The sequence below is a fragment of the Wolffia australiana genome, chromosome 15 (assembly GCF_029677425.1).
Source record: "Wolffia australiana isolate 7733 chromosome 15, ASM2967742v1".
Lineage (NCBI taxonomy): Eukaryota > Viridiplantae > Streptophyta > Magnoliopsida > Alismatales > Araceae > Wolffia > Wolffia australiana.
The window spans coordinates 12,459,379-12,480,212 of NC_135849.1; the positions used below are offsets into that span (position 1 = coordinate 12,459,379).

Sequence of the window (20,834 nt, forward strand, 5' to 3'; positions counted from 1 at the left end):
AGGGCCCTCTCATACTTATAGTTCCAGATCGTCCGGGACGTGGAAGATGGATGGGCTGGGATGAAAATATCCTTTCCGACGTCCAGAATCAGTTCAGGGACGCGAACGGGATTCTCTTTTTGTCCGAGACTTCCGGACGGGATGGTTTTTTCGTCCGATTGGACGAAAACCATCCTGTCCAGAGGTCTCGGGACAAATTCCGTCCCGATTTTCTGACAACCTCGGAGACAGGACGATTTTTTCGTCCTGGGAAAAAAAACCGTCCCATCCGCGTCCCTGCACTCTCTAGTTCTGGATAGTCTGTGACGTGGACGATGGACAGGACGGGATGAAGATCGTCCCGTCCGACGTTCTGAATCAGCGCAGGGACGCGGACGGGAAGGTTTTTCCGTCTGAGACCTCTGGACAGGACATTTTTTTCATTTGAGTGGACGAAAACCATCCCGTCCGGAGATCTCAGGATGAATTTCCGTCCCGATTTTCTTTCCACGTCCCTGCACTACACACTTACTTCTCCTTGACAACCCAATGAATCAATAGATTATATCTCGTGGCTTAAATCGGGCTCATCTTCATTGAGATTGATGAAGAATCAGACTTCTAACATATCATAACGCTTAAAATCAATAACGCTGAAAGAAATGCCACCTTGATCAAGACCCAATGAAATGACAACACTATTGGACGACATTAAACACCAGATCTTATACCATCAGTTTTGCCAAACCGGCATTAAATGGGCTTATTTCAATAAATCAAACCTATTCAGATGATTGTTTAAAGTGATGACTATCATTCAATGTTTCTTAGTAAGAAGAGAAAGGGAGTCACGTGGTGGCAAATGGCCTGCACGTGAGCTGCTTGGGCTCTATTGATGGGTGACATAACGTTGGAGATGGTGATGTTTGGCCACTACCTTCTCTTTTCGCCTGCTCTCCACGTTGGGACTTTGGACGTGGGTCAAGAACAGGGAGAGGACTGATCTGACAGCTTCAATGAGGGTTCCCAAGGTAACTAGAAATAGCCCAAAGCTGATGTTTTTTTCTCCCCTTCTCAGCGCTCCAGACACGACCCATCTGATGTCACACTTCCACTGACCCACCACAGCCCATGCTGAGACACATGTCTTTTCTCCAAGATAAAACGGAGTGCCCAAGCCTTACTCCATCTTCCTCACCATGCTCAGGAGCTCATCTTCTCTGCTGAATTCTGGCCATGCCCAGGATGCAGAGGTATAGGGGAGTGAGGCAGCGGCACTGGGGCTCGTGGGTCTCGGAGATTCGGCATCCGCTCCTGTAATCTTCTCCCTTCTCGTCGTTTCTTTGTTGCCAGGTCGTTGTTTACTGCTGTAAAAAGCTATAGCTGATAGCTAGGGCGCTACTTTTATTCTTAAACTTATCTCGGCTGGGCGCTGGTATAGTTCCTGATCTTCCGGGACGTGGACGCTGGATGTGACGGGACGAAGATCATCCAGTCCGACATCGGAATCAGTGCTGGGACGCGGACGAGACGGTTTTTTCGTCCGAGGCCTCTGGATGGGATGGTTTTTTTGTCCGAGTGGACAAAAACCGTCCCGTCCGTTAGTCGCTGGATGAATTTCCATCCCGGATTTTGTCCAACGATTTTTTCATCTTGGGACAAAAGTACCATCTAATCTGCATCCCTTCACTATATGTGTTGATCCCGGGGGATGGGGGGAGAAGGGTCCGTTAGAGTTGAAAGTTATAGCTGATAGCTAGGGCGCTACTTTTCCTCTAAAACTTCTCTAGGCAGGGTGTTGATTGGGTAGTGTACCACTGTGTTAAAAGCTTCTAGCTTATAGCAAGGGCACTACTTTTCCTATAAAACTTCTCTCTTCAGGGTGTTTCTTGGGTCGCGTACAACTGCACTAGAAGTTATAGCTAATGGCAAGGGCGCAACTTTTCCTAGTAAACTTCTCTCAGGAGGGTGTTATCCGGGTCTCTTAATGATGTGTTAAAAAATATGTGGCATATAGCTTAACAATGTATTAAAGCTATAGCTTGTAGCAAGGGTGCTACTTTTTCTATAAAACCTTTTTAGACAGCGCCTAGCTGGGTGGTGTATCACCGTCTTAAAAGCTAAAGCTTATACCAAGTGCTCTACTTTTCCTCTTAAACTCTCCTTAGAAGAGGTGTAGTGTACCACTGTAACTTTAATCGGCAAGGTGTTAACTGGTTCTCTCAACGCTATCTTATGAGCTATTTCTTTCAGCAAGAAGGCTACTACTTTGCCTCTTAAAAACTCTATTAAAAGCTATATAACTTGTATCAAGAGTGCTACTCTGCCTCTTAAAGCTCCATTAAAAGCTATATAACTTCTATCAAGAGTGCTACTTAGCCTCTTAAAACTCTCTGTCTCCCTCTCTTAAAGCTCACATCTCTCCACCTATCTCTCCATCTCCATCTCCGTGTCTCTGTCTATCTCTCTCTCTCCCCCTCTCCCTCTCCCTGTCTCTGTTTATCTCTCTCTCCCTCTCTCTGTCTATCTCTCCCTCTCCCTCTCCCTCTCCGTGTCTCTATCTATCTCTCTCTCTCCCTCTCTCTGTCTATCTCTCCCTCTCCCTCTCCGTGTCTCTATCTATCTCTCTCTCCCTCTCTCTGTCTATCACTCCTTCTCCCTCTCCGTGTCTCTGTCTATCTCTCTCTCCCTCTCTCTGTCTATCTCTCTCCCTCTCTAAAATCTATATAACTTATGTCAAGAGTGCTACTGCTCATATCTCTCTATCTATCTCTCCCCCTCTCCCTCTCCCTCTCTCTATCTCTCCCTCTCTGTCTATCTCTCTCACTCTCTCTGTCTATCTCTCTCTCTAGAATCTATGTAACTTACATCAAGAGTGCTATTTTTCCCCTTAAAACTCTATTAAAAGCTATATAACTTGTATCAAGAGTGCTACTTTGCCGCTTAAAACTCCGTTAAAAGCAATATAACTTGTATCAAGAGTGCAATTTTGCCTCTTAAAACTGCATGAAAAGCTGTAAAACTTAATGGCGAGAGTGCTACTTCGCCTTGCGGTTCAGGAAGACGAGGATTTGGCTGGGGACGTTCGAGACGGCAGAGGACGCGGCGCGAGCCTACGACGAAGCGGCTCGGGCGATGTGCGGACCGGCGGCGCGCACCAACTTCCCCCCCGGCTCGCCGGCCGCGCCATCGCCCGAGCTCATGGCTAAGCTGGAGAAGTGTGGCGCGGCGACCCAGACCCAGCCTGGGTCCGCCAAGCTCGACACCGCGGCTCAGCCTGAGCGAGCCGTCTCGGTTGGAAGCGGAGAAGTTAACTCCTGCCCAGACGACGGCGACGAAGAGTGCATTCAGCAGATGATAGAGGAGCTTCTTTACTGTGGCTCCGTTGAGATCGGTCCTTCTTTTCACTTTGAGGTTTCTCCCTCAACCTAGTAGAGGTCAGAGGAGACCCTTCTCTCTGTAGTTTGAGAGAGATAGAGAGGAAGATAGAGGGAGAGAGCGCTTGGTTTCTGCGTGGGGGCTCGTTATGGTTGCATGCTTACGAAGTTGGCTAACTGTTGAAAAGATTTTAGAGCTTTTCATGAGATTGTGTTGCGTAAATTCGCAGGGAGATAGAGAGATGGGAGAGAGTTAGAAAGAAGTAGAGAGAGAGAGGCGAGAGAGAGGGGGGTGGGAGAGTTGGAGAGAAGTAGAGAGAGGGAGGGAGGTGAGAGAGTTGGAGAGAAGTAGAGAGAGGGAGGGAGGTGAGAGAGATGGAGAGAAGGAGAGAGAGGGAGATCGGAGAGTTAGAGAGAAGCAGAGAGAGAGGGAGATCAGAGAGTTAGAGAGAAGTAGAGAGAGAGGGAGATCAGAGAGTTAGAGAGAAGTAGAGAGAGAGTTAGAGAGAAGTAGAGAGAGAGAGATCAGAGAGTTAGAGAGAAGTAGAGAGGGAGTTAGAGAGAAGTAGAGAGAGAGTTAGAGAGAAGTAGAGAGAGAGGGAGATCAGAGAGTTAGAGAGAAGTAGAGAGAGAGAGATCAGAGAGTTAGAGAGAAGTAGAGAGAGAGGGAGATCAGAGAGTTAGAGAGAAGTAGAGAGAGAGGGAGATCAGAGAGTTAGAGAGAAGTAGAGAGAGAGGGAGATCAGAGAGTTAGAGAGAAGTAGAGAGAGAGTTAGAGAGAAGTAGAGAGAGAGTTAGAGAGAAGTAGCGAGAGAGTTAGAGAGAAGTAGAGAGAGAGAGATCAGAGAGTTAGAGAGAAGTAGAGAGAGAGGGAGATCAGAGAGTTAGAGAGAAGAAGAAAGAGAGGGAAGTGAGAGAGTTGGAGAGAAGTAGAGAGAGAGAGAGAGGGAGGTGAAAGAGTCAGAGAGAAGTAGAGAGAGAGAAAGATAGAGGGGTAGGTAGGTGTCACATATCCATTTGCGGATTTTCATGCCATCTTCCAGAACGGAAGAAATAGATAGATGCATGGTTGGAGCTCTTTCTTAAGTCAGGTTATCATAAAAGTCTTCATACATTAATATTGTAACTTAGTTTTAAGTGTCTACTTCCATCAGATTTCCAGTGCATAACATGTAAAAAATTTCGAGCACAGAATATGATATCATTCCTATCTTCGGTTTTTCGAGTTTAATTAAGTCCAGGCATGCACTCTAATATGGTTACATCTTCCTTAAACTGCCATAATTATAGAGAAAGTTGGATCTCCGACGTAGCCTCTTCGTCCATTGCAATCTTTTACTCTATTTGTTTGTCACTAACTCCTTAATTTCCTTTTTCTCTTGAAAAGTATACTAAAATTTTCTACTAATATAATTATTTTTTTCATCAATGGCATCCCTTCCATCGTAGTTCTTCTTTTGGAGAGATGAGTTAGTCTTCATTAATATTGGTGTAATATTTTAACTCAACTAAATGATGATATGCCATTGTTCATGTTAAATTCTTGTCTTGCTGAATAGTGCACAATGAAATAAGAGAAAAATATGCATTAACCAGTGTGCTAATAAATATTTAAAAATTAATAGCTAAAATATTTCTAAATCATGTGATTCGTAAATTAATTAACTTTCACTAAATAAATACTTTGAAAGTATGACAAATGTCTAGAATGAAAATCGCCTTCATGTTTTGGTTCAGGACCGCCACCTTTGAGCTATTAAGGTTGCATTTTAAGATGTTGTGTACAGCTGTTTTCCCAAGGAAAGGCTACATAATTTCTTAATGTCTTTGTGTGAACGTTTGTAGATGATTAAACGACTCAAAATTTACAGTAAAGATCAGAATCATGATGGAGAAATGATCATAGCCCTTCACCCTGATAACTACGAAAAAGCACTCAGCTTAATGAACAAATATCCCCAAGCACGGCGTGCAGATTGTGGAGATTGAAATAAACGTAATGCTAGTTAAGTAGATGAATTTTCAAAAGAAACAAAGCAGGAAGAAGAAGAAAAAAAAGAGATGGATGAATAAGGGACAAAACCCAGGTTAAGAAATCATCATCTGTTTCAGTCCACCTGTTGTTTTCTTCAATGACTCGTGTGACTTGTTATTCCTTGCATGATGATCACAATTGAAGTCTTTCCCAAGGTGCTGCTTCTTGTCTCCTTTGCCCTTCTGTTATATTTACAAATTCCTCAATACTCTATGGTATTTTGCACCATAAAAACAGATGGAAGGTTCTGTTAGAGAAAACAGGGGCAATAAGAATCTGAATGAAATGGCTATTCTATGTTTCTTACCTATGTAAAAGGTGTCGAAATCTATTAAATTTTAGAAAGATAATAAAAGTGAGGACTGTTGAAGACTAAGGAGCTTTACTCCTCAAAATACAGAAGGTTGCATCAAAAATACAGAAGGTCGCAGGAAACCGTTCAGAATACAATGGCTAGAAACCCAATGAAGGAAATAAAACTGGCAAACGAGGAAACCGTAACGGTTGTCCTCCGACTCATCCTTCCCCATAAATCTCTTCTTTGTAATTGTTTCAGTGGAAATTTCGAAATACAATTCATTCTTTCAGTCTCTTTCTTCTTCCTTCTTTATGCTTCAGTTCTTTTCAGTGACATCGTCGCATTCCCCCCTTTAGACTAGAGGTCACCCAGCCACTGTTTAGAAATTATTCCACTTATCACTTGAATCTCTCTTAAATATGGGTCACTATTAGACGCTTATTGGATTGGGTTGACTACCCAGGTCAGCATCCCTTGTCATTAACTGGATCTCATAGAGTAATTGCTAAAACATTGGGAAAATATAATTCCACTATTAAAGAAATATAACTAGATTAGAGGCGCAGCATGACTATCGCCTTTTATCTGCAGACTGAAACATTGGAAACGGCTCCCCAGATGAGCAAGGTTGTGAATGATTGCACTTGACATAACAAAATATAGCAAAAGACACCATTATTCGTTAAATTTTCACGCATTTGTTGGTATCTTCCAGTAATTCGTTTAAATTGTGCTTGACTAGGAGTCAAAATCTCTTCTAACTTTATTTTTCTTCACAGAAGAAGTTACTGCAAGAGAAAACTTAAGCATCAACTGTCTGAAGAAACTTTTATGCAATAAGACCACAAAGAAAAAGCCCAATATTCCATATCTTGTGACAACGAATGCAAAAATTATGAACATGACATCAATAAGGAAGCATTATTTTTGATAATGATGGTAGATTAATGTTTTGAAATGGAAACATGATAATGCGCAGACTAGATTTCCTCCCATCTTCTCTGATTTTGTTCTCATTGTGAAGATTCTTTTTTTTTTGAATAACTCATAGTGAAGGATTATATCCCAATAAACTAGTACTGAGATCGACTTGATCCTAGTATTGCATTCTCAAGGTTTCGGAAAAGATCTAACCTGGCATGGTAGATATCTGACATTCATCTACAATCTCTGCATTAAGTTTGGTTTTCCGGGTGTTGCTGTGCCTTTGAACTGAACCCACTTGAGCTCGCCTTCCAGTGTTTCTATAAAACCCAATGAATCATGAGATCCAGAGGTTTCTGACTCTTGAACATTAACGTCAACAGATTCCACTCCCTGCGCCAGACCATCAGCTGCAGTCAAAGTGCCCTCATAGGAAAGGAATTGTAAAACTTTCGGCTGACTTGTGTCCATAAATGAGACCAGTGCGATGCCATCACTGGGTCCGTTCTGGAGCACTACATAGGCAGTGTAAATCAAAAACCTTGACCCAGAATCTGTGATAGTGAAGGCCTTGGTATCATCCAGACTCAAAGTCTTGTATGTCTTTCCAGTGCTACCATTGTACAATAAAAGCATTAGCATGCTCCCGACAGTTGATTTATCCACCACGATTTCCACAAACTGCCAAGATCAGATTTCTGGATTAAAATGAGTGTATGAGTGGTTTCTTCTAGGGTTTGATAGACATCAAAGTCCAGTCAACTGTCATCGTCAACCTCCGTCATCAACTTTGACGATATTTGGAAGTGGTTGACCATGGCATTGACTATAACTGGGAATGGTTGAGAGGGAGAGAGAAAGTGAGCAAGAGACAGCAAGAGAGGGAGAAATAGAGGAAGAGAGGGGGAGAGAAGAGAGATAAATACAAATCAACCCAAAGCGAAACATTCTATGCTGAAAAATATTTTTTTTATCTAAAAAATACACCTAGTTGATAGTGGAGGAGAACATCAACGACCTGCCACATTGGTGATGAAGAGATAATGACGTTGACAGAAATTTTAGAAATCCAAAGACAGTTTGACAGTTTTCTGTCAACGTCCCCTCAATGTCAACGTCAGTGTCACTGTCAACAGAAATTTTAGAAATCCAAAGATGGTCGTCGAGTTTCTTCCACTGAATATCAAGACATCTGTACTCCTGATTCATGTGTTCAAGGGTGCGTACCTCGTTCTCATCCTTGCCTTTGTTGTCATAATGGAATTCGTTTATCCATGCCTTTGAGGACTCGTATTCGGGCAAGTTCCTGATCTGGGTCCGCTTCCATATGAGGTTTGCATACTCAGGGTGGTCAATGAAAGGGTTTCGGTTGTGTTGGTACAGCCTGCACACCCTGTCGTTCCTCAGTTTTTCAGCTTTTGATGGGGGGTCCAGTTCATTCCACTTCAACAACGTGGAGAGTACACCCATTTCTCTGTTCTCTACAAGAAATTACGATGTACGTCGGTCAGTATTGTCCAAAAGGGTTCCTGCTAGTAATTAATATTGATTTTGCCGCAATATTGACTCCCATGGGAATTATTTTCAAAATTTTGATAATTTCTTTTGAAAATCATCCCCTTGGAGATCATATAATATTTCACCAAAGAGGGCCACAGAAGTTTCCAGTATAGGATGACTCACTGATATTTGGCGAATCCAAAAGTTCCAAATGTGGGCCCCCTCCCGGTTGGTACATTCCATAGGAGACAGCCATATACATCAGTGATCTCGCAACATCACCCCTCACCTTAATACAACAGTATAATTAATGTACATTCCAGATCCAATTGACCTATAATTAATGCAATTCGCCGATTCAGTCTGAAGACATTCAGCTAGCAAAAGTTAATGACAGAAGCGAAGAAAAAGACCAGAAAAGATCATGGAAACAGAATAGCAAGGCAAAATGTATTCATCCAGGCACTCATCTAATCAAAATGTATTTCCAGGTACACTGGACGCAACCACATGTTGGTTTCACTTTCCCTGGACAAACTTGTCATCGTATTTCAAAAATTGTAACCACCATCGCCATCATTTTAGTCGTGGATGAATATATTCCGATACCGAGGTTGAATTTGGTACCAAGGAGAAAACAAAAAAGAAAGACTATCGCATGAGAAATAGGACACTGGAAGGGGAAGTTGGTCAAAATATACAGTAACACGTGCTGACAACGGGGAATAACAGAAAGTTTTTTGGTGGGAAAGGAAGAGTTTGAAACAAAGAACTTTAAATAAGGATGGAGAGGGAGGATCAGGGAAGAGAGTTGATCAGCTGCATTCGGCCAGCTGGCAAGCGGGAGTGATATTTTCAGATGGAGAGTCATACCAGCAGAGTATATTCTCTTCCTCCAAGTTGAAAGCAATACATTGAGTCAATTCAAGAACACAGTGCATGAATTTTCTAGTTTTTTTATTGTCTTCGCATGATGGAGTTGATAGAGTTAGATCAGAATGCATATGACGAAACACTAGGATGATGATGATGGTTTCATCATCGTCATCGTAGATGTGGATTAACGTCAATAACAGTGGCTACTTTGTCATTGTCATCCTGACCCAAATGTTTGACAAGGACGATGACAACTCAGCATCATCCTCTCAACATCATCATCACAGACAGCGAACACTAAGTACATAGGATACATAATCTGCAGAGCACATTTGTTTCCACGTAAAGGGCTCAAACTTTTCATGGCAACAAGTATTTCTCTAGACTGTGATTGAAAATGATCAGTTGTTCCAAAAGACGGGACTTAAACTGCAAGGGAAAAGGTTCCAGAAGTGCGACAGCAAAGGCTTCTATCATTATGATGAAAAAAATTATTTTCAAGTACTTGTAGCCCTCCCTTGAGGATGAAAGAATCAAGAAAAAAAGATAAAAACACTGCTGACAGGGTTTTGGGGGCTATTATTAATTCCAGTTTACATCATACGCTACATTTCTTTCATATGATGATGGATTTAGGAAAACGTAACATTCTGAGAAACCCAAAATTATTTTGCATGACAGGAATGCACCTGAAATGGTGGAGCCCATCTTCTGCTGTCTGTTTCAGTATCAGGAGCAGCTTCGCTGTTTGCTGGTCTCAAACAATTGTTTGCTCCAGAAAGACACTCTCCATAGAATTTATTTCCCCTCGAAGAATTCACTGCCACACGTTTTGATGAAACCAGCTTATTGAAACAATATAAAAAGCAGTGGAAAGGAAAGAAATTAATAGCATACCATTCACATCAGCTGGGCGAAGATTATGTAGATCGGTCAGGGACGGTTTGTCCACCAGACCGTATGATCTGGGCCACAAGTGTTCTCCTAAAAAAAAAGAAAGATGGTGTCATGGAATTTTCTCGAAGAACAAAATGAAAATTCAAACTATCCAAAACAAGTGAATTATGCCACTCATTTTCAGATTCAAATTTCAAGAGCTTTAATGAAAGCTTTGAACCTCTGAGATTTCTCTGCAATGTCCTCGGAAAACTTTCATCATATTTTGGTCAATACTGTCTCTCTCTATCCTAACCTCTCCCTCCTTCTCGCTTATCAATAATCTATTAAGGTAAACATGAAGCAATCTGACATCTGGTGTCAGCAAACTGTCTGAGAGAAGAGACCAAATCAAATACTTGAATCGAAAACAACTAGGAAGCGAAATCACCGTTTCAAATACAGACACAGAGTAAACTTACTATTCCATCCTTCAGGTTTCCCTGCTAGAGCTTTCGGTACAGATCTCAAGGAGTAAATCTCAATTCTGCAATTCACGAAAGTAGAAGCCACTCAAAACACGATCACCGAGAATTAAACACATCTTCAAACGCCAATAATCATTCAAAATCATCACACACACGTCTGAAGAGCTCTCCGGCGCTTCCGGATCGGCTGCATCTAGAATTTTGAGAGCATCCCAGACCTAATCATCCAAGTCTCAGCAAAAAACTTTGCAAGAAATCTCAAATTCAACAATGGGTATAATCAAAATCTAGCTTTCGTAGCACCTCTTTATAAGCCAAGGCACGATGTGGAGAAACGACGGCGCTCAGCCGTTCCTCAAGCGCAGCGCCGTTCAGCCCTTCAATTCCAGCGTAATACCCATCAACATCTTCGCATGGATAGACTGGGAAGAAGGCGAAAGCTGTGCCCGCTCCAGAGAAGATCAAAGCAGCGGCAATAACAGCAGAAATCGATCCTGCAAACTGAAGAACAGGGCTCAAAGGCAAGATTTTGGCATCTGGGTCCTCGTTTTCTCCATTGTTCCTTCGAACCCATGTCACAATTGTGGGTGGTAGGCACCTTGGCTGTTGAATTTGGCGAGCTTGGTGAGAAAGAATAGAGCTTTCGGAGAAGTGGAGCTTCCTTGGTTTGAAGCTGTGGGGAAGGGAGAAGGCGCTGCTTTTGAGATTAAAGAGTACTGCCGTTGGGAAGCAGGCCATGATAGGATTGGTTGGTTTCTTCTTGGTCATCATCTGCGTGTTCATATACATATAAATGCACATGTAATTATAAAGATTGTGTTTTAGACATATCTTATTCTTCCAGCTTTCAGTAATTCCTGAATAGAAATGGATAAGCACACTATAATTCTAAATAGGGATGGTCTCATCGGGGGTGTTGGGTGGTTGCGTGGTTGCTGCATTGTGAAGTTTGAATTTTTGAACTGGATATGTCTAGCACTGTGAAGTTTGCATTGTGAAGCTTCTACCTATGTTCATTAAGTGGGTACCCCCGCATGTTTTAAAAGTTTTATTTGGCTCCAGCATGACATTGCTAGTTTAAATACAAAGGTAAAACCTAATTAGACTGGGTAGTGTTGTGAAAGATTTAGTTATAACCGTAGCATCAAAATGAATGGTGATATGAGAATTATGTATCGTCTTGCCATCCCCTTTTATCTTGGTACATCTATTATACTTTGGGAAGTGGAAATAGAATTGTGTTATTAAATAATTAAAAACATATATTTTGTGAAGTAAGGTTTCTATCTTCTTTCCTTCAACTAATTATTATCAATCAGTTGTGAGGTTATATTTTATGCTTCTTGAATGGTGATTTAACTTTTCAATTATAGGCCACGCCATCTTCATCATCTCCCCTCTTTCCTTGACTCTGACCACATTCAAATCCCAAATATCATAATCCCAATTTGGTCCTTAATTCGTATTCTTAATTAACAGAAAGTCTAATTCCTTAGAAGTTTAATATTTCCATTAACAGTTTATCTATTTCTGTTTTCTGATTAACCCACGACTTAACCAATTATATCAGACCAAATTTTCATATTATGAGAGATACAAAAGTATGAAACAAATAATCACAAAACACATTTGTGTATCTTACAAAATTTTATAGCTGTACTCTTTTTCCCATCCTCTTTGCATATTTTACTTCTCTCCCTTCTTATTTCCTTGGGTTTTTTTATCAGAATGGTATTTTGTGTTCTCCATGTCCACCACACTCTTGCAACTATGTGATGTGGAACGATGGGTTGAGGTCAAGCGATCATTCCAACTTAAATTAGGCGTGAGAGATGAGATGGGTTGTGGATGCAAAGGCGATGATAAAATTCAATGAGAAGCACAATCAGGTCATCAAAGGACACCGATGACTACTAAGTCATGGCACGAGAGGTATGGGAATGCCATTAGGCTCCCAGTTGTTAGGTTCTAGAGGCCTAGATCTGGATGAAGATTTCACTAAGATCCACGGTGGAAGATTTTAGCAAAATTGTAACATCATCAATAAAACATTGAAATCAAGTATCCCGACACGGATCGTATCTGTTCCTTTGATCCTCGAATGAGTCACGTGGAGCGGCTCATGTGTACAGCCTCTAGAACTATCCACATGGTCCTCAGCACGTCGGATCTCCTCCTTCTCGTTGACGACCCCGGTTCAATCTCCGTTGATGTTGTTACGCTGTTGTTATGCCGTCCCGATCGCATCAAGAGTGGAGAGGAGTCACGGGGAGAAGGGAGAAGAAGGGAAAGGCCCTTGAACAATTCTGGAGTGGTAAATTTCATTTAGCGCATTCTCCTTTTATGCTAAGTGGGTATTTTTCACAAAAAACCCCAAAGTTTGAGTATATATTCAGACGTCCAAAAGACCATTTGTGTGTCACCCTCCCAAAAAGCCCACGTATCAGTCTAGTTAATGATTGAGCAGCCCAATGACCTTTATTGGACTCCCAAATTAATTAAAAATATTATCATATTGATTAATTAATGTCATATCGATTTAACCCAATCGAATACGTTGAATCTCCAACACATGTGGTGCCAAGTTACACCTCGTGCTCTAGAAAATACAAAGGAGTGTGTATCTACTCACTCATGGAATATATTCATCATTGCTTACCTTATATGTATAGTCCCTCACCCACTTGATGCTCCTATGATGGCGTAGGGTATGGTCAATTGTCAAACCTTAATCGGTCATTCGACTTAGTATTGATGTGTTTGTAAATCATTGGAGAACTCTTTTATGATATTTCACTACCTTGGCCAAAGACTTCATCACATCGTCTTCCTTGAGATGTCACCTCTTATATCGAGGGTTGACAATCCCATCTTGCCCATTCAATCATCTTCGTAAACTTTTTTATGCACGTGAACTAAGACTATTTAGAATCTCAAGATTAGAGACACGTAGGTCATAGTCAAAGTACAAGTGTCCATCCACAAGATGTCTTCGGTGTCTCAGGTTTAAGGACCAAGACCACTTACACAACTTTGATGTGAATGCCCAGATTTGACGATGGCTTTGTGGTGCCGTGGGCGGTGGCTCGGCATCGTCACTCACCACGCAAATGACGATGGAGGCAGCAGCAGATCTTTGGCAGTAGCGGCTTGACGAGCGCAGTGGCTCGGCGAGGGTGTGGGTGACGGCTCGGTATCGACATGACAATGCGAGTAATGACTATGGCAGCTTGAGCTGCGCTGATGTGTCGATGTGGCCATTGATGCAGGCGAATGCGGCAGTGTTCGACGATGGTGGTAGTGGTAGTGAAGTCAACAATGGTGGTGGGTTCAGCGGTGGCGGCTGCATTAGGGATTTTCACTGGAGGGCCAAACACAAAAAGGGTAAAATTGACAAAAAAACAAAACATATACTATTTTCTTTTGTTATTTTCTCCTTTTTTTCTTACGAGAGGGTACACCCCCCCCCCCTTACATAGGGGTTAATTATGGCCCTCAGAAAAGTAGGGAGATAGGCCCACATTAAGGGTTCTATGGGCCTCTAAAGGAGAGGCCCACCCACTGGACCATACATTGGCCCAAACACATGCGAATGAACACAAACACGCAAACAGATTGGCCCAAATACAAGGCCCATAGACAAAAAAAATCCATAAAAGCACGAAAGAAGATAGTGTCAACCTTTGGGGACCTGTTGAGTAGGCCGAATACCTGAAGGCCGGGTCTTTCACCTCCACCCTAGCTCCTTGAGTTGGTTCAGACCGGGTCTTCGGAGCTAGATGGTTCCCGTCACTATGTAACTTAAATATAGTGTATAACTTCTTTATCCTTCGTTTCCACTATATGTTGGTATCATACCACATTATTTCACATTCATGTTAACGTTACGATGCAACTATTTGATTAAGCTTATCAGGAAAGCAAACATAAACGATTAGATATATTAAAACAAGATCAAATAGTTATGAACACAAACTTACCACCATCATAAGTCTCATGGGTTTATGAAAGTGTCTTGAGATGCCTTCATCCAAACCCAGTAATAACTGATTGATTCATCAAGGAAAATTAGGCGTAGTCATGCAAAGTCCATTGTTGGAGAATTGGTTGGACTATTGATCAACCCACTATCTGATTGTGGGGCACAACCTGTCTTTTTATCTGAAACATGGGAGAATTGGGGGAGCATATTCCCATGATGTCAGCGCCCCTCCATAAACACCTCAGCAAAAGGGCCATTCAAGCCTCAAATTCAGCCTCATATTCTGTTCATTACTTAGCCACCCTTATTTTCTCAACTTTTTTCCCTTATATTATTATATATAATATTTTCTCAAAGAGCTTGTACAAAAAAAGCTTTTTGATGTACAAAACGCATAATCAATTTAATTACTATAACTGTATTCTAACAATCGCTCCTTATTTTTTCCTATATTTTTGCTACATCCATTGCCACTGTAATGCATATGAATTTACTCATCAGACATTGTTCCATTGCAGATGCCACAAAGTCATGCACACCCTTATCTAGGGAACGACACGTCCAGGACGTGACGCCCCATACGTGACGAGAAGGGTGACGATGCGTGACGAATGGTGACGTGACAAAATGTTCATCACACCATCTCGTCACACGTCTGAGGATTCTGAAAAATTCCATCACACACCCGTCACGCGTCCCTTGCTCCTCGTTCCATCACGTCACCGTCACCATCACCGTGATGCCATCACCATCACCGGTGACAGAAATAATGTTATTTATTTTACTATGTTAATAAACATAATAATCTAACTTCTACTTCTCTGTGTTGAAGTCCCCTTATGTCGAACTTCGATTGTCGAAGTCGAAGTAGAAGTCAGAACTCGAAGTCAGAAGCCCGTTGAAGTCCAACTCGAAGTCAGAACTTCGAATGTCGAAGATCATGTTGATCTTCTCTGGCAAGTTGCAATTCATGAAGGAGAAGTACTATGGAATTTTTCCTTTCATGTGGATCTTCTTCTTCGCTCTCTCACTGTGAGTTGTGCAATTTTTTTTGCTTTTCTATGCTATATCCGATCTTCTTCCTTCATGTTGATCTTATTCCATGACTAGTGTTCACCCGTCCCGATACCGGTACCAGATGCCTGTATCGGGATGGATGCTGTACCGGATACCGGAAAGGCAATTTCCGGTATCCGGTTTTTTTGATATCTCGATACCGAATATCGGTATCGGATATCGGCTGCAACAATGTCGATATCCGATACCGATATCCGTCCCGATTCGGCATCCGTCTCCGTCTCAAGGGGACAGATGCTGGTATTGGATATCGGATGTGGATATCGAAAACCAATATCCACATCGGATCTAACCTATTTCGTAATTTTCGTTAGGTTGACTGTGTAATTTTGATTCAAAATTTTTGAATCGAAAATACACGATCATTCGTTCAGAGGCTCAGAGCTTGGATGAAGGTGGACGGCGGAAGACTGTGGAGGCGGGCGATGGCGACTGACGGCAGCGGATACATAGGTATGTCTTCTTATCTCTCTGATTTTTAATTCTATCTTGTGATTTTCTTGCTTTTCTTGTCTCTCAGATGTCGCTTTTATTGCTTTTGATTTTTCTGTCTCCGCTCTTGCTATTGAATGTATACCATGGCAAATGTATACCAATCTCTCTGATTCTTCTTCATTGTTGAGTGTTGAGCGTTGATCTTCTAAGTCTCCCTCTCTCTTCTGATTCTCTCGTACTCTCCACTCTCCTTTCTTCACTCTCCGGTCTCTAGTTTCCAATTCTCCCTTGCCCCTCTCTTCTCTCTCGATCATTCTCATTTCTCACTTACCAGATAATTCTCCCTTTCCTTCCCTCAGTCGATGTTACAATCTAATTATCCCTCTATCCCTCATTCTTTATTTTTCTCAGTGTTATCTCGTTCACCCTCTCTCTTTATTTTTCTCAGTGTTTCTCTAAATCTCCCTCTCTCCAGCAATTATCTCACTCTCCGGTTCCTTTTATCTTTTTATCTCTAATTCTGAGTCTCTCTTAGTCTCTCCTACTCTCTGATTTTTTCTCTAAATCCTTTTCTTTTTTATCTTGTTCACCCTCTCTCTCACTCCGTCACTTTCCTAGTCTCCCTTTCTCTCATTTCATTTCAGTGGATATCCTTTTTTAGTTCTCCCCTTCTCCTTTAATTCTAACTCACTCTATGATTCTTTTTATGTTTTTAGTTCAAACTCTTCCTTTTCTTTCCTTATTCTCTCTTACTCTCTCCTTTCTCTCCTTTTTTCTCTCGTTCACCCTCTCACTCACTCTGTCACCCTCCCCTCTCATATTCCATTTCACTTGAATTCTTTCTCTAACTCTCATTCTCTCATTCCATCTCAATCTCTGTTTCTTTTTACCTTCTAATCTCTAACTCTTCCTTTCTTCTCTCATTCTCTCCTACTCTCTGATTCATTCTTTAATTCTTTCTCTCAATTTTCTTTCTTTCGCCCTTCCTCTCACTCTGTGACTCTCCATTTCTCTCATCCAATTCCAGTGTAATTCTTTCTCTAATTCTCCCTTTATTCTCTCATTCTATCTCATTCTCTGTTCCTCTTTATATTTCTATCTCTATAAGTCTCCCTCCCTTCTCTCATTCTCTCTTACTCCCTAATTATTTCTCTCAATTTTCTCTCTTCCACCCTCTCTCTCACTCTGTCACTCACCTTGTCTCTCATTCTGTTCAAGTGGAATTCTTTCTCTATTTCTTCCTCTCTCCCCTGATTCTATCTCACTCTCTGATTCTTTCCATATTTTTATCTCTAACTGTCCATGTCTTCTCTCATTCTCTCTTACTCCCTAATTCTGTCTCTCATTTTTTACTCGTTCACCCTCTCTCTCTCACTCTGTCACTCTCTCTTTCTCTCATTCCATTCCAATGGAATTCTTTCTCTCCAGCAATTATCTCACTCTCCGGTTCCTTTTATATTTTTATCTCTAATTCTGAGTCTCTCTCAGTCTCTCCTACTCTCTGATTGTTTCTCTAATTCCTTTTCTTTTTTACCTCGTTCACCCTCTCTCTCACTCCGTCACTTTCCTAGTCTCCCTTTCTCTCATTTCATTCCAGTGGATGTCTTTTTTTAGTTCTCCCATTCTCCTTTAATTCTAACTCACTCTATGATTCTTTTTATGTTTTTAGTTCAAAATCTTCCTTTTCTTTCCTTATTCTCTTACTCTCTCCTTCTTTCTCTCCTTTTTTCTCTCGTTCACCCTCTCACTCACTCTGTCACCCTCCCCTCTCATATTCCATTTCACTTGAATTCTTTCTCTAACTCTCCTCCTCTTCTCTCATTCCATCTCAATCTCTGTTTCTTTTTATCTTCTAATCTCTAACTCTTCCTTTCTTCTCTCATTCTCACCTCCTCTCCGATTTATTCTATAATTCTTTCTCTCAATTTTCTGTCTTGCTCTTTTTTCTCATCTTCGTCTTCATCTTTATTTTGTTCCTCTACCCTTTTTTTCTTCTTTTTTCTCTTCCTCGTTATTCTTTTCTTCTTTAATTTCTGCCTCTACCCTTTTCTTCTCTTCTTTTTTCTCCTCTTCTTCTTCTCTCTATTCATCTACTTCTTGTTTCTTCTCTTATGCCTATTGATTTTATCCTTCTTGTCTACTTTATCTTCTTCCTTTTTTTTTCTTTTTTTCTTCTCTCATTCATTCCTTCTTTTTTGTCCCTATCATTTTTGCTTGTACGGCTATACATTATTCGGTTCTTCGTTCATTTTTCTTCTTTTTTTGTTTCATTTATCATCATCTTTTCTTTTTCTTCTTCTGCCATTTTATTTTCTTCTCTTCTTCTATTTTCCTTCTTCTTTTCATTTGATTTTTCTTCTTCTTCTTCATTTCTTCTTCGCCATTTTATTTTCTTCCTCTTCCTCTAGTTCTTCTCTCTATTCCTTGTTTTCTTGCTTTTTTTCTCTTCTTCTTCTTTATTTTCTTATTCACCCTTTTTATTCTCTTCTTTTTTCTCTTCCTCGTTTTTCTCTTCTTCTTCTTCTTTAATTTCTTCCTCTACCCTTTTCTTCTCTTCTTCTCTGTATTCTTCTTCTTCTTGTTTCATCTCTTATGCCTGTTAATTCTATCCTTCATGTCACTTTATTTTCTTCCTCTTCTTTTTTCTTACATTTTTCTTCCTTCTTTTCTTCTTATTTATTTTCTTCTCACATCCATTCCTTTTTTCTGTCCCTATCATTTTATCTTGTACGGCTATAAATTCTTCAGTTCTTTGTTCATTTTTCTTCTTCTTTGTTTCATTTATCTTCTTCTTATTTTTTTCTTCTGCCATTTAATTTCTTCTCCTCTTCTTTTAATTTCCTTATTCTTTCCATTTTAGTTTTCTTCTTTTCTTCTTCAGCCATTTTTTTTCCTCCTATTTCTTCTCTTCCTTTTTCTCATTCATCCCTTTTTACTGTCCCTATCAGTTTTTATTTTACGACTATAAATTCTCCAGTTCTTTGTTCATTTTTATTCTTTCTCATTTCATTTGTCTTCTTCTTCCGCCATTTAATTTAACTCCCGGCACAGTAAGCATGCATAGTATCCATCTTCCATCTGTTTGAAGTAGTCAATGATGACTGAACGATTCGAACGAGGTTGAATCTGTACGGCACGAGAAGTTCCCGCGTTCGTATGTTAAGGGCCTACAAGTCTTGACCCAGATCTTTCTTGGGTTGGGTCATTGCCTCCGGGTGGGTTCATGTTTCTGAAGTCATAATTTGGTAAGCTAAAAGTCAATACAACGGCATCACTGACTAAAATGTATTAGCCTAGCCGACGGGGGCCAACTAGAGGGCGCCCTCCAGATGAGACAAAGAATTTCATTGCACGATTCGTATGCCTGATTGATTCACCCTAGAGCATTCTTGACAATGTTGCCTTCAAGGATATGTGGCGTTACACGACGCTTATTTACTTGGATCCTCCAAGTGCGAAGGTCATAAAGAAGTGGACCATCCAAATGCACGGCCGAATGAAACATGATGTGAGGAAGCTCTGGGAGAATGTGGCCCAAGTGTCACTCACCGTAGATGTATGGACTGCGGGGAACGGAACTGGATTGCTAGGCATCACTGTCCATTGGGTGGACGACACATGGGCGTACAGAGAGCGGGTACTTGCCATCCGAGAAATCGTCGGCAAGCACGATGGGGAGAACATGGCGTCCATTGTTCTTCAAGCACTAGAAGAATTCTGTCTGCGGACGAAGGTCAGCACTCAGCGTCTATCTCATTTTATTAGTTGAACTTGTGCCTTTAAATGTGGAACGTAATTATGCAGGTCTACGCCGTGAATACTGACAATGCCACGGTGAATAAGAGGATGTTGGCATTGATGGCGAGAAAGATGAAGAGCCTTAACCGGCGTTTAGTGCTAGGAGGCACGTCCCATGTGTGGCACACATTCTGAACATTGTTGTGCAAGTGGCAATAAAAAGCTTCGGTACTCCTTCAGCCCAAGCTGTGGAACCCGAAGAAGTCGACGTGACAAGGACAGTAGAGCACTACGATGGCGACCAGGACAACGAACACGGTGATATATTCTCGGCATCTGATGACAACGAGGGACCACGCAAGCCGTTATGTTTGGGTGATGTAGTTGTAAAGGTGTGCACACTAGTGCAGAGTATTCGGAGCTCTACGCAACAGAGAGAACTTTATACAAAGGCATGTGAAGATGACCCCGAAGTCAAGGACTCCAACATGGTCGTATTAGACTGTCCAACCCGATGGAACAACACGTATACTATGTTGGCGGCCGCCGTGAAGAAGCGTGATGTAATTGACGAAGTGTCGAAGGCTTATGGCCAGAAGGCGACGTCGCCGAAGTTGTCGAAGGACGAGTGGGAGTTGGTAAAAGAGTTCTGCTGCATCCTTGGCCATTTCGCCGTATCAACTGATCATGTTTGCAAGACAGTGACGCCGGCGATTTGCGATGTCCTGTATCTCATAGACGGCCTTAAGGTTCACATGGAGGAAATGGTCCAGCAGATCGAAGATGGCACATTTATCACATCCATACGACGGTTGCACGAAGGAGATCGTTCGAACATGGCGCAAGCATGTAATGCGATGCATTACAAGCTTGCATAGTATGCTGAGATATTGTGGGTGAATGAGGCGATCACTACCGCGGCATTGATGGATCCATTCCACAAAGGGTCAATGCTCTGCCCAGGCATCCGAGAAGCAACCATCGCATACATACGGTCGTTGTTACCAGGTGACTCGTCGAGCCGTGGACCGAGAGGGGCTGCTGAGGAGGGGCAGCCAAGAGGTAAAGAGTTGGATGCTTGGCTTAAGAGCACTATGCAGCACTTGCAACCGGCACCTGCGATAACGAGGTTGGCGTGGGACGAATTCAACCAATCTCGTGCGGAGATTGTGCCTAATGAGGGTGTGTTCACTCCACTATCTTGGTGGGCCAGCACGAGGGTGAAGTTTTTCCCCTTACTTGCAGCCGT

At 41.7% G+C, this 20,834-nt stretch overlaps 2 protein-coding genes across 4 annotated transcripts; one reads left to right on the top strand and one right to left on the bottom strand.

The window, feature by feature from the left end:
* The first annotated feature begins 1,091 nt into the window (after positions 1 to 1,091).
* LOC144712975 (ethylene-responsive transcription factor ERF003-like) lies at positions 1,092 to 3,489 on the top strand. Its single transcript, XM_078587418.1, has 2 exons — positions 1,092 to 1,295; positions 3,039 to 3,489. The coding sequence occupies exons 1-2, from the start codon at positions 1,216 to 1,218 to the stop codon at positions 3,409 to 3,411; spliced, it is 453 nt and encodes a 150-aa protein (XP_078443544.1). The 5' UTR covers positions 1,092 to 1,215; the 3' UTR covers positions 3,412 to 3,489.
* A 1,808-nt stretch (positions 3,490 to 5,297) lies between these two features.
* LOC144713163 (uncharacterized) lies at positions 5,298 to 11,113 on the bottom strand. Of its 3 annotated transcripts, none has more exons than XM_078587668.1 (9): positions 10,657 to 11,113; positions 10,507 to 10,571; positions 10,348 to 10,412; positions 9,887 to 9,973; positions 9,679 to 9,809; positions 8,297 to 8,402; positions 7,841 to 8,094; positions 6,824 to 7,294; positions 5,298 to 5,573 (listed from the first exon to the last, which is right to left on the bottom strand). In XM_078587668.1, the coding sequence occupies exons 1-8, from the start codon at positions 11,089 to 11,091 to the stop codon at positions 6,851 to 6,853; spliced, it is 1,587 nt and encodes a 528-aa protein (XP_078443794.1). In that variant the 5' UTR covers positions 11,092 to 11,113; the 3' UTR covers positions 5,298 to 5,573; positions 6,824 to 6,850. The 3 variants fall into 3 exon arrangements, with proteins under 3 accessions (XP_078443794.1, XP_078443795.1, XP_078443793.1); XM_078587669.1 differs by having other exon boundaries at positions 5,298 to 5,601; XM_078587667.1 differs by having other exon boundaries at positions 5,298 to 5,638.
* Between the last annotated feature and the right edge of the window lie 9,721 nt (positions 11,114 to 20,834).